At 35.7% G+C, this 13,016-nt stretch overlaps 1 protein-coding gene across 15 annotated transcripts in view; it reads right to left on the bottom strand.

Moving 5' to 3' along the window:
• The window catches only part of GTDC1 (glycosyltransferase like domain containing 1), a 403,975-nt gene that overhangs the window by 29,566 nt on the left and 361,393 nt on the right, over positions 1-13,016 (bottom strand). For 7 of the 15 annotated variants that reach the window (XM_057317431.1, XM_048214604.2, XM_048214599.2 and 4 more), the window contains 3 exons: positions 10,116-10,186; positions 9,320-9,411; positions 1,942-4,311 (listed from right to left, as the gene is read on the bottom strand). In XM_057317431.1, coding sequence (XP_057173414.1) covers positions 4,228-4,311; positions 9,320-9,411; positions 10,116-10,186 — 247 coding nt within the window. In that variant the 3' untranslated portion in view covers positions 1,942-4,227. Of the gene's footprint in view, positions 1-1,941; positions 9,412-10,115; positions 10,187-13,016 lie in introns of those variants that run through there. The other 8 variants (XR_008961106.1, XM_057317423.1, XM_057317422.1 and 5 more) reach the window with 3 other exon arrangements.

The raw sequence follows: 13,016 nt of genomic DNA on the forward strand, positions 1-13,016 counted from the left end.
CTATGCAGCTAGGGAATTCTAAAGATAGGGGAGGGAGAGCTCCTTCTCATGGATTGCAATGAAGGACAGAGGCCACAGCTGACCCTGTCTTGAAGAGGAAAAGGAACAGGAAAGGAACCAGTATGGGAGATGGCTAGTGTGGTCAGGAGCTCAGGTAACTCTGTGCTCTACCACACAGCTCTGAGTTTTCCAAGATATGAAGACTGGCTCATGTAGCAACTTCCTTTATCGTCCTCTCACTATCTTTCAAAAGGGAGTTTACAGAACTACGGTTTTCCATGTTGGGTTTGTAACGTTACAGGAATTAGTAAGAAATGGTGGTCAGCAGCCCCAGGAAAAAGGGACCATGAACCATCACGTCAGACTTTCTCAAAGTATGATTTGTTTCAGGATCAAGGTTAAGTCCTTGGCTCCTGGTAAGGGGAGGAAAGTCTTCTTGTGCAAAACTGGCAGTTAGGGCAGTTTCTTCCACTGTCTGAAGGGAAATGGTTCTCTGATTGGATCAATAGTTTAGAGTTAAGAAATGTTAAGGAAGGCATGGTAGCAAAACTAACCGATTTATAGCTCCTATCAGAAGTCATATCCAATAATAACATTCAAGACACATAAAAAGTCACAAAGAGTACGAATAGCCTTTGGATACTATGACCCAACTTCAGAAGTAAGCCACTAGCCACCGAGTGAATATGCCTTTCCCTGTGACATGTCTGTGCTTTGTACCATCACTCCTCTGACTTAACAATTATTGTACATTTGGTGTAAATCCCCATGGTTTTTGTTGTTGTTGTGGTTTTATATTTTAATCGCCAATATACATAGCTTTGAGCTGCATGCAGAATTGTCTGAATGTTTTTAAACTTTCCCAGTTACATTTTAATGAACAGCTCTGAAGGGAGGGTGTATTATAGAAGCATTAGGTGTCCCGTAATCTCAGTTCAAATTTTAAAATGAAACATGTCAGTGGTTTATAATATACTCTCTTCATTGTTAAATATAAAATCTGATATTAAAGGCCACCCAATTTTCCACTGAAACAGAAAGGCACTTAGGGTGATACTTGTCAATAGTCAATAGAAGAATAAAACTCATGGACTATGTCAACATTAAAAGACAGCAGCACGGACTATCATTTGAAAACTGATTCTATCACCCACAGAAAGTATCTTGAGACTTAACTGAAAATTTTATTGTGGCTCATAATATTTCTGGGTAGCAGATGCTTTCTCAAAAACAGATTTTACTTTTAAAAATATCAAATATAATTAACACCTTCAACATAAAATGAAATCTTTGCTTCCAGATGCATTTCAAGGTGTTGAAATGAATCTGTGCAGCCCTCTATGGCTGTGAGTTTCCATCGACTTACTGATTCTGCTGCCATCTTTATGTGGCATGTCTGAAGATTGGAGAATCAGAGCAGGGTGCGTAAACCCGCTATATCTGAAGGATGCTTATTAAACCACAAGCTCTTATGAGAGAGGTCTTTTGACCTATTCCTGATCAGCGTGGTATTAATGAATAGGTTAAGAGCTAGGTGCTCTGCTATTTAGTACAGAAACAACTAGCCAGAAACACGGATTAGGTAAGTTCATGGCAAGCATCCTGGACACCGTACCAAGGTCTTGATCCTGAGTAGACTTTTAAAGATATTTAAACTTGAAATTGGCTTAGTGATTTATTTTAAAAGAAAAGAATGAACAGAACTGAATGTTTCAAAAAAGAAAGATCGAAATTTTCAACAACTATATTAAGAAATAATGGGAGTGTTTGATCTCTTTACTCAAAGTAAGGGAAATAGGAATTAAAAAGTCAACTTGTATTCGCAGTTATCCTGTGACTTCAGTGAAGTATGGGTTAACTTAGTAACACTCCATCCCACCATATCACGGATTTGAGAAGCACACAACACACGCAGACCCACAGATGCACGCACGCTTCAAGTTTTCAAATGTTAAGAATTACACAGTTACAAAACTTTTTATTGTTTATATGCACTAATACCAAGTCTGACAGCATAGTTTCACGAAGTGACAACTATAATGTAAATTTTTACTCTAGAAGGAACACTGGGTACAGCTAAAGACAAAAGCTGATTTGCATTTATGGGTATAGGGAAAAAAAACCCTCCATACACAGGTAACTTTCAACTATGTCTACGATAAAATGGGAGCCCGTTATTTTCAGGACAATAAAACACAGTAAACGAAACACTGTTTCTTGGCTGTGAGATTATACTTAATTATTTTGAGAAGACATCACTGTGACATGGCATCCTTCTGACTGAAGCAAATTTACTGGTCTCGTTCACCTCCTTAGATGAAAACCCTGCCCAAAGTGTCTACGGACCTCTTAGGCATATTTATACCTTAACTTTTACACTCAGAAGGAGCACACCTGATAAATTCCGAGTTCCCCAGTCTCAGACCGGAAGGGTCTTCTGAAATAATCCCTGTGCCCTTTGTTTTATGGGTGAGGAGGTAATCTGTTCAGTGATTTCCCCACAATTGATGGGACTCGAAGCCAGCGCTGTGATGTCCCATCATGCGTTAAGGATCTCACAGTGGTTAGGGAGAGGACTGTCTGCAAAGATAGGGCTGCTTGTTTCTGCTTCTTACTCTTCCTGCTTTTCAATTCCCAGGCCTGATGGATTCTGAATTCCCGGCCTTCTTTGATCTGCAAGACTGCCTCTATCCTGAGGGCTCGATCTGGCTCCTGGAGCTTGATCGTGTTCCTGCTGATGACTTTGCTACCTGTCCAATGGGCCCTACTGGACTTCTGACTCATCGCCTGCTCTGTCTTGGGTGCCTGCTAGACCACTCAATCCTTCTAGAAGCCAGAAGGCCACGCTTAGCCCTTGTGTACCCTCCGCTCCCTGGCTGTTCCTCACTCTGCAGTGTATAAAAGTTATTCCTTTCAAAAGCTAGGAAAGTTACAGTTTACCTGTCAGTAAACAGAAGATGGTTTATCAACAGACTTTACCTTAATGACTACAAATGTTTACCTCCTGCTTTCCAGAATGCAAAGAAAATCTTGGAAATGTCATAATATCTTACAAACATTTGCAAAACAGATCCTTGTACATCCGGAAAAGAAACAATTGTATTCGTTGTCTCTGACACAAGGAAAGTGTTCAGTGAGAAACATACAGATAGATGTACACTCTTACACATAAATGAGATATGCTAATTAAAAACTGCAGTAGGCACTTTATTAAAAATTTATTTTACAATCTAGCCGTTCAAAACATCTTTATGTCAACAAATACAGCAGCTTGACTATTGGAATCATAAGCGATTTATCTTGAAAAGATTATATTTGTAGCTGGATGCAAATATTTTTGAGGAATATTTATATCAAAATTACTGTTTTAGTAGAAGTATTTTGATTTCCCTATTTTTACCCCAGGAACAAAATTAAAACAAGTATCTCAGTGTTCATTTTACGGGCAAGATGGCCCCACTTAGTGTGTTTCCCACGTTTGTCCAAATTACAGCTGTTTATCTCGCAACTTTAAAATAAATTAAATGCAAATGTAACTCTGTGAATCATGGGAATACCTGCCAGACCCCTTATTAATACCTTCACTTAAAAACCCCTGTGCCAGAGAGTCATTAATTTGTTAAAATAAAAGTGCTAAAGCAGCCCTTTGCCCACAAACAATTCTGAGATGGCTGCCCAATTAGTCTGGTAGCATTCTGATCCTCCGTTCAGACCCCGTGGCCCTTTGAGGACACAAGAAAGCTCCGATGATAACCTGGCAACCTAGGTAGAAACACAGCCAAGCGCGAGCTTTTGAAGCTGCAGTTTGGCTGCCATCGTGTCGGCAAAAAGAAAGAATTCAGGCACCATGTCATCCAGTACAAAGGATAAAAATGGATTCAACCGGAAATTCAATGTGGCACCACATATGGGATACATGAGTGCGGTTATACAACAGGCCACATATTTTTTTTGAACAGTCTCCTCCATGTGATGCTGAGGACATGTGTAACCATCATAACGTCTCTAGGAATCTGTATTTAATTTGAGTTGGGGTGGTGGCAGGGATGGGAGATCTGAAGCCGCCACAGGTTTGTGGCAGATGGCTCTGTGTCAGCTATGACAAGCAGCCAGGCTCAGCTTCCTCTGCAGACTTTCTTTTCTCTCTGATCAGGTAAATATGGGCACACTCTGGAAAGTTCTACAGATTCTGCCTTAGGCTGCAAGTTTGTGACTTAGCCCCATCTGTCACAAATCTTCCCTAGGTTCTGTTGTAAGCAGAGACCTGAATTTACCATGTAGGGCTGCCCAAGAAAAAGGAGTCGTTTCACCCTGTGAGGGGGAGGGAGAGAAGAGAAAGCGAGGAAGAAGCATTAACAACCGAAAGACGAAAGTATGCTCAAAATTCATATTGCAGATTTGCATAACTTACGTCAATTAGATTTCAAAAAGCCACCAAGTAAATGGTTCTCGAGTTTCATCAACTCAGGAAATCCCAGTTTCTGATTGGTTTGAAGTGGAACTGTCTTTTCAACCGTAGGGGAAAGCTCCCGATTTTTCGCCAATGGGTGCATTCCACTGCACACAGATTTCCTGCTTTATGTTACGGATGACGGCTATTCAAAGTTTATCATCCAACTTTTAACTTTTATAAACACAAGATACACAACACTCTTAACCCATGCATTTGCTGATGTGAGTTTCACTTTTAAGTGGTTAAGGCACACGAGAAATGCCATTACTACTACGTGAAATGTATAAAGCCCTTCGAGTTTACAAACAGGTTTATATTTATTATTTCATTATAGCAGTACCTTGGGGGGGGGTGCTGTTAAGAATTTAGGGGAAAAAAAATTCCTCCAAGTTGACAGATGAATCATACAGAGATTCACCTAGAGCCAGGCTGCAAATGAGTAACGGAGGAGGACGAGACGCCGAAACCTCTAACCGATCTTGATCACCCGAAGTCTGTTTATGGTGCTAAAGGTTTTTTGCTCTTATTTTGCTTAGACAAATCAAAGGAAAACCAAGCCAAATAAAATCAAGGCAGGAAGTGAAGAAAGAGAGAGGGAGAAGACCAGGGAGGAGGGAGAGGAGAGATTGAGAAGTTGCCTGAAATTGTGCTGGTGCAGTTGAGAGATTTTTAGAAGTTCTAAAAATGTCACCAGTTTTTAAGTTTTCATTTTTAAGGAAAAAAGTAATGATTTTGGAGGAGTGTTAATACAAGAGAGCAACACCTTATTGACATCTAGAGTATAAGCTCAAATTAAAAAGGGACTATAGAGTGACCGGTGTCTTGAAGGAAACTTAAAGTGGCTTGGCTGTGGTTCGGGGAGATTGAGCCCAATATAATTAAGACGACCACAAATGGCTTTTCTGGGCACTGACTCTGAACTGTAAGCTTGATCATTGTTTGGAATCATTTTGAGGCAGAAATCTGAAAATTCTTCTCTCCTCCAATTAAGAGCAGGTTATAGAGGTTGCTAGAATGTTGCAGAATTTGAAGAGAACAGAATAAAAAGCAGCAGCTATCAGCCGAAAAATCTTAAGAAACTACAGGTCACTCTCAAAAGCACAGGGGAGAAAGCATCTCCTTTTGCACACAAAATATCGCACGATTTGTAAATAAAAGGAAATGAGAAATAGGATGGGAATGAAGATCTATCCCGTTCGTCTGGGAGGTATTTACTTCACACAAGTGCCCCATTTGTGCCCTGGGCTCTTTTCAATCTGGTAACAAGGTAATGTCCATAATTTTTTCTCTGAAGCATTTTAAAAGATAATGATGAGAAGTTTGTGAAAACATGAGGCACTGATCTCAAAAAGTTGTTGGGAATTTTCAGTAAGTAAATTCACAGAGTAAAAATGAGGCAAAAATACAACTTCATGGTATTAGACTTATTTGGGTTGAAAAGGGAAAAGTATTGTTAGTGTAAGAAGTCAATCCTTAGCTAATTATTATATGGTTACTTCTAGAATCTTGTGTTCAGGTTAGGTTTGGGAGTCACAAAAAGCTCCCTGTCGTGGATGAAATGAAACCTATTTTTAATCTCTGTGACAAATATGTGGCCAATGTGTCTGACCTACTCGGAAAAGGAAGTGTCCTGAAAGTACGACAAAGCTGCAGTTAATGACTAAACTTAGATGTAAACTTTTTAAAGAAATGTTTAGATTTTTTAAATCAAGAAAATGGTTTTAGATTTTTAAAAAGATTAAGAAACATTTAATTTCTGCATGCATTGGATTTCTTTAAGAAAGATCTTAAGAAAAGTGTGTGTGTGTCTATGTGTGTATTTGAGAGAGAGAGAGAGAGGGAAAGAGGGAGGGAGAACATACTTGCATGCATGTGAGGAATTTAAACATTTCAAATCTGAAACCACTTCAGGTGAGAAGTCATGGGCAACAGTGTTCTGTAGTAGAAAGAGTCACTTTAAGAAAAAAAAAAAGTGTCCAATTCTGTTTCTGCTTTTCAGTTACTAGCATTCTGTTTTAAATCCTGCTTCAAGTTATAGCCCCCAAACTCTCACTCATATTGAAAGTATAATGTCTCATGTGAGAAGAAAGCCAAGTGTTAGTAGCCTTATTCTAGTCATTAAATTTCTAAGTGTGAATCCATATGAAAAATCCTATCCTAAAGTGAACCCTATGTGAAAAGCAGTTGAGATGATTTTAAAATGTAAACTTTTGACAAAAAAAGAGAGTAAGGTGTAAAAATGTAAAAGGAGCAAATTAAAGAATTCAGTGACATTCTATCCTTTTAGATCTTAGAAGCATATGTTTTATAAAAGCAAAACAGCACTGTCCAATGGAATAAGTCTAAAAAAAACCCCAACATTCTCGTTAAGTACACACAAAAGACTCTTCCATTGCATAAGAAAAGTAAGGAAAATACTGCCTTGGGGGAAATAATTCTCTTGTATTTACTGAAGGCAAATGTCACCTGAAAATGTGTATTTATAAAACATAAGGTGGAAAAATATCATAGCTTGTTACATCTTAATTATAAAGTTTTAGAGACATTCTTTTTCTGTTTCGGCTTTAAATCCTATTACAATAACCAAACTAAACCTGTGGTCCTTCCTTTGGTTTTTACCAGTTTCTCCTGACAAATGCATCCTAAAGCTTGATTACTTCTAATTCTTGGACTAATTTATTAATTTTACGACTAATCTTTAGATAAAATATCATCAGGATTTGCACATGGGGACACATATAAATGTGTGTAACAGGTTTATAAAAAAGAAATCCACAGTAGAAAATACATAAAAAAGAATCATACATATGAATTCTTATAAATGCTTATGCATAAAATTTGAATTTATAAAACTTTTTGAGATGGAGCACTTTAGGATGTACGGACCAAAACCATATGTAAAAAGCAATAGCAGGAAATAACATTTAAGGCAGAGGTTATCTTTAAGCTGTATGAGGAACCATTTGATGTAAGTGACGGCATTACCACTAAGCTGACATTGTTTCAGAGTTTTTCCATAAGTTGTTTGTAAAAGAAATAATCACAGCCATATTATGGAGTAGCTGTATTAAAATATTTCAACCAGAAGTCTGTTTTCTTTTGTAACTCAAGGCAACTTGTTGCAGTAACTTCTGAAATGGTTAAAAATTTGTCCATGAGGACTAACAGAGATAATGAGGCCTAACCTGAAGCAATGTTTAAAAACTGATACATTTTGATGGTGGAAATATCATTATAAATACTTCATGGAAAAAACATTTTCCTTCTTTTTTTTGTATCTCTATGAGAGGACAGATGGTAATTAAACTGATAGGGGTGACCATTCCACAATATATGTCAAGTCATTATGCGGGAGGTTGTAAACTGACACCGCGATGACAATGATATCTCAATGAAACTGAAAAAACAAACAGAACTACACCAAAAATTCACCAGGAGGGAAGAACAAAATTAGTGACTTGATGGTGAGCTCACTGAAAAGATCTCTGTGTCATATATAGAAAAGGAATCCATTTGCATAAATACTTATGATTCTATTTCTTCGATTTCCACAATTTGCACATTGCGGTAGCCTGTCACGTGGAAAACGACTGGAGTAACATTTTATATAAAGCAGACCACTACTGAACTTCCAACATTAGGAAATGTGGATGGAAACGCTGGAAAGCTGTTTTGTCTGTGAAGCTTCCCCTGTATACGGTACAATCGTATTGACTCAAGGAGTAATATTGGAGCCTGGAACTGTTCAGTCAGCATTTTAAACTATTATGAGCTACCTTCTGAACCATTGCCAAGTTAATAGACAATGAAAGATAATGAGCTTGAAATTGGGTGTTAAATTGCATTTTTGGTTCTCTCCCTTTTTCTTGAAGTTTAACTGTTTCCTGCAGAAACAAAGTCCTGTTTTGATGTATCACTATGTAAATATGTATTTTAGGCCATGAAAAAGGGAAAGGAGAGAAAAAAAGGGAGCAAACTGTATTTCATGTAGGAAGGTTATACATTAACATAGGAAAATTAAAATATACTGGATTATAAAACTGCTAGATTGTAAACTATACTGAATTTATGTAAAATGAAGATGCTACATTCAAAGAATATAAAAAGGTATATTACTCATGGCCTGGAGCCACCTTCCAAAGTCGTAAAGCAGATTTATCCCAGTTCAATTACTTAGACTTTAAGCAGGGCCTCTTTGTGTTGTGATTTCAACAATGTAAAAGTCTTGATTCAAACGAGGAAAAAAAGATCATGAATGAGGGGACTTCATGATGATCCTGTTTAAAACTATATTCTCCCTTTGCCTTTGCCATTCAGAGAGGAGACTGGCAGTCTCATTCTAAACAAACTGAGGATTTTTAGGTCATTTTACTAAACTGGACAAGGGAAGCATTTGGTTCTTGAAAATCATCTTCAAAGTAGTTAAAAAATGAACACCAAACTTCACGAATGTCATTCACCTGAATTTTTGAGGCCTGAAGATTTCATTATGATGGGAAGAAAGGCTTATCCTCATTAGTATAATTGTGGAATCTTTCCTTTACTTCCTTTTAAACTAATGAGTTACATTAATCCAGGTTCATTTTTATAAGCCTCTTGGGGCTAAATGTAAAGGACAGTCATCTTAGAAAACAATAAATTAAAAAAAAAGCATGTACCCTGCATTAAGTGCACGTATTTCATAAGACCTAGGTTAATACAACTGGCATCCAGTTTAATTAATCCTTGTTAGTGTAACAACTAATATTCCTCCCTAGCATGTTTCCTTTAAACATTAGTATGTTAATTAAATGTTTTTTTTTTAAAGATTTTTCTTTGTACTTCAATATGGCATTTATACCCCGTAAATCTCTCCTCAATATCTACCTTATAAAGATGTTTTCTTATAATATCTGGTCTCTTGCAGAAATTCTGGAGCCTTTTTGAAAGCTGTTCAGGTGTAGAATACAGATATTCAGCTGCAGGAAAAACAGATACATTTTTAATGAAACAAAAACCTCAAAGCACACACTCAATATTAGTCACTTTACTAATTAAAAATGCATATTGCTCTGTGCTGCCTCGTGTTTTACATTATTTAAGCATGATTTTATAAGGTTACCTCAGCTCACAAGGATGTTTAATGCTAAATAAGACTGTGTAGTTGTGCTGTTTAGACATCTCCTTTGGGTGATTAAAATACATTATTCTAATGTAACACAATGCATATGTGATATATTTAGTGATGAGAATTTTTTTCAAAGAACTGGTACTATAGCCGTATGTACCCTGTAACAACAGTTGCATATTATTAACTAGTCAATTGTTTAAATAATTTGGTGTGACTTCCAGTCCTTGATTTTTCTCTGTGTATATCATTAAAAAAAATCTGTAAGCAATTGCAGCAACACTGACCTGCTTATAAAAATCCATCGTTATGGGATGTGTATGCTAACAATGAAGAATGCTATTTGAAAACTTGCTTTTTTGTTATCTTAAAAGAACAGATGGTAAATATAAGCTTACTCTAATGTATTAAAACACATAAAATTTTCCTTAACACTAACATGTTGACTTGCCAAATAAACAATTGCTCCTGCCTAAGTTTATTTTCAAACTTTCTAATTTAGCATGAATCATGTATTAAATCTCAACAAAGATGAAAGTACATTAAAGCAGCTACCTGGAAATATTTCGGGATAAACCAAATCTTTGGGACAGAGTGGGTAACAACCACAATACACAGCTTCCAACCTAAAGGAATTTTCGAAAGAGGATAAAAAAAGTATATTAAAAAGACATTACTATCATAGCCAGAAAGTGGTTTTGTTTGCCTAAGTTAACAGTGTGAGCCCTGAGTTAACTGGGACGAGAAACATGGTCGGCAGTACAAGCCTTAAAGCCAAAGTTGCTCTTTTAAAAGATTTATTGATCATATATGAATTTCATAGAACAGAACCAACAGCATATGTTTTGTTCACTGAATTAATCAAAGCGCAGCTCTGCATTTTTTTTGTTGTTTTTAAAATACTGTTTAACACATTTTATAATCAGCAGATAAACACATGTAACAACATGGTAAAGTATGGACAGCTTTTCTTAATAATGCTGCAAAGCCCCAGAATGTTCATTTTTCAAAAATGTTTAAATACAATAGCACATACTTAACTTTAACATTTAGTCACAGAAATGATCGGGGCACTTTTAAAAGCATCAGAAAACAAATTTACAGTCTGTTGTGATGGGGCATTTTCATTTTAAACTCATGCTTCAAAATAATTTGTTATTTTGCAGAATGTAAAACTATTCTCCCTTTTACTGAAAAATTCTCATGAAGATTACCTTAATGAACATTTCACTTTCTTGGCCAAAAATTCAGCTCATTTCCCATTTTATCAGAAAAGAATACTTTTATTAGTAAACAAATCAACAAGAAAGTTTCACTTTGTGAAAGGATTTCCCCTAGGGACACCTATGGGAAGGTGGTTTTCTTTTTTTTTTCATGTCATAGTAGTAAGGGTTAAGCAGAGGGAAGGTATTGCATCTCGAAGGTTGTTAGCCCTGCATAATGGCTATTGATCTGACATATAATAAACCTTAAAGATACCACTGTAATTTCTGTTGGCTAGAAATTACACAGTGAAATTCAAAGCACTCTTTAAAATATGTTTATTTTATGAGAAACTTTGAATTGCATCCAAAATGTTGACCAAAGGCGGAATTTTATTTTGAACTGCAGATTTTTTTAACCCAAGAATAATTTGAAGTTATGTCAATGTTTACCTTGTTTGTTTATAGTGACAAAGCACATGCAATTTAAGCTGTTTTTAAGTGGGTGATGTTTTCCCTATTTTATTATGTTGACTGAAATTAGTTTAAATGAAAAGTATTTACTTTGAGCTACAAAGTTTGGAAAAATACTGAGTTCAAAGTTTTGCTTGAGAACTGATAGAAGATACAAGATAACACAGTGAAATCACAGGATCTAGTTACCAATTATTAACCTCAAAACCCAAACTAATATCTAATATATATTTTTCTCTCTATACATACGGTATTGCATAGAAATTCTTATCTCCAGCACAGCTATAAACTGCACTGTGACTGCATTATAAAACATCCACTAAAGTTTTAAGCACATAAACCAGTGATATTCTGTATGAACCAAGAGAAAATACGTACTTTATCTGAAGACACTCAGTTTTAAAATGCTGTGCCAATCGAAAAGTAAATACATATGAACATTCTCTTATAATTACATAAAATCAAAAGAGTGAAGTCACAGACATTTCAGAAAGTGCACATGTTATCTGCTTTTTAATAACGGATTTGAATTAGAGTGTTCTGTTCCCCGAAAGAAAACTGCAGGCCAAGTTACATTTTGAGTCATCATATGAGCACGTACTATGCCACTTCCAAAAACCTCTGCTAATTAAAATACAGTGAGATAGGAATGGCATTATTTGATTGAGGAAGGAAAAATTTACAAATTTTGGATTTCAACTTTTATTTGCAAATTATCTTATTTGTGGTTATATTTCTAATTCACCAAGAAAAAATAAAAACCAGCCACCACTTCTGGTATAATTTGGACTTATTAAATACTAAACCTCATTATATAGATCATTTAGATCAGAACTATGTTTTAAAATATATTGAATAGGCCAGAATGTTTTTAGAGAAATTTCTAAAATTCATTGCCATAAGTTTCTCATATTTTGTTATTTTGAAGAAAATGTTCATCTCCCAACAATAATACAATTATTCACCATTTCAATTCTTATGCACTACCAGTTAAATAATAAATAGGGTTCCAATTGATCTATTGTTAAAATGACTAGCAAATGACCTTTTTATTCCAATTAACAAATCATCTGCTAAATCTATGAATCTTAATATTCAGATCTATTCACTTCAATTCATACAATTTATCTGCAAATAGTTGTTGGGCTTTTGATTCTAAATATAATTAGCTGATAATTTTGCTTGGCTGAATTACTTTTCTGGAGGGCCTGCAAAGGCTCTCAGTCGCATTATCTAGCAATAATGAATCTGATAGGTGAAATTTTTTACTGTAATGAGGATGAGACACAGTTGTGACACCTGAGTCTACTAATAACAGAAGACTGCTAATTATCGACAGCACTTTTTTGTGTGATGCAAGGAGGAAAAAAAATCCCTCATTATTAAAAAATAAAAAGTTACAATTATAAGTGACACCGGAGGAGAGTAAATAAAATGGAGTGATTAAAACATTGCTGCTTTAAGGGTGTTTTTAATTAAGTGGAAATGCTAATGTTGTCATACTTAGCAGATGGGATTAAAATTAGTTATTGTAAGTAACTCATATTTTATGTTATGGTTTCCACAGCATGTCTACAAGATCTAAGAAAGTGATACATTCCATAAGACATTTTAAAAATGAAATTCTCATACTCTTTACAACTCATAATAATGAACATCATGAATAAACTATTGAAAAAAATCCTGCCAAGGATTTTACCATAGTGACTTAACTAGCAAGGAATGTAGCCATAATGTACTGGACTGTTACAATCTCACTGATGGTATGTCTTTTGCTTTG

Source organism: Ursus arctos, unplaced genomic scaffold, assembly GCF_023065955.2.
Source record: "Ursus arctos isolate Adak ecotype North America unplaced genomic scaffold, UrsArc2.0 scaffold_1, whole genome shotgun sequence".
NCBI classification, from domain to species: domain Eukaryota; kingdom Metazoa; phylum Chordata; class Mammalia; order Carnivora; family Ursidae; genus Ursus; species Ursus arctos.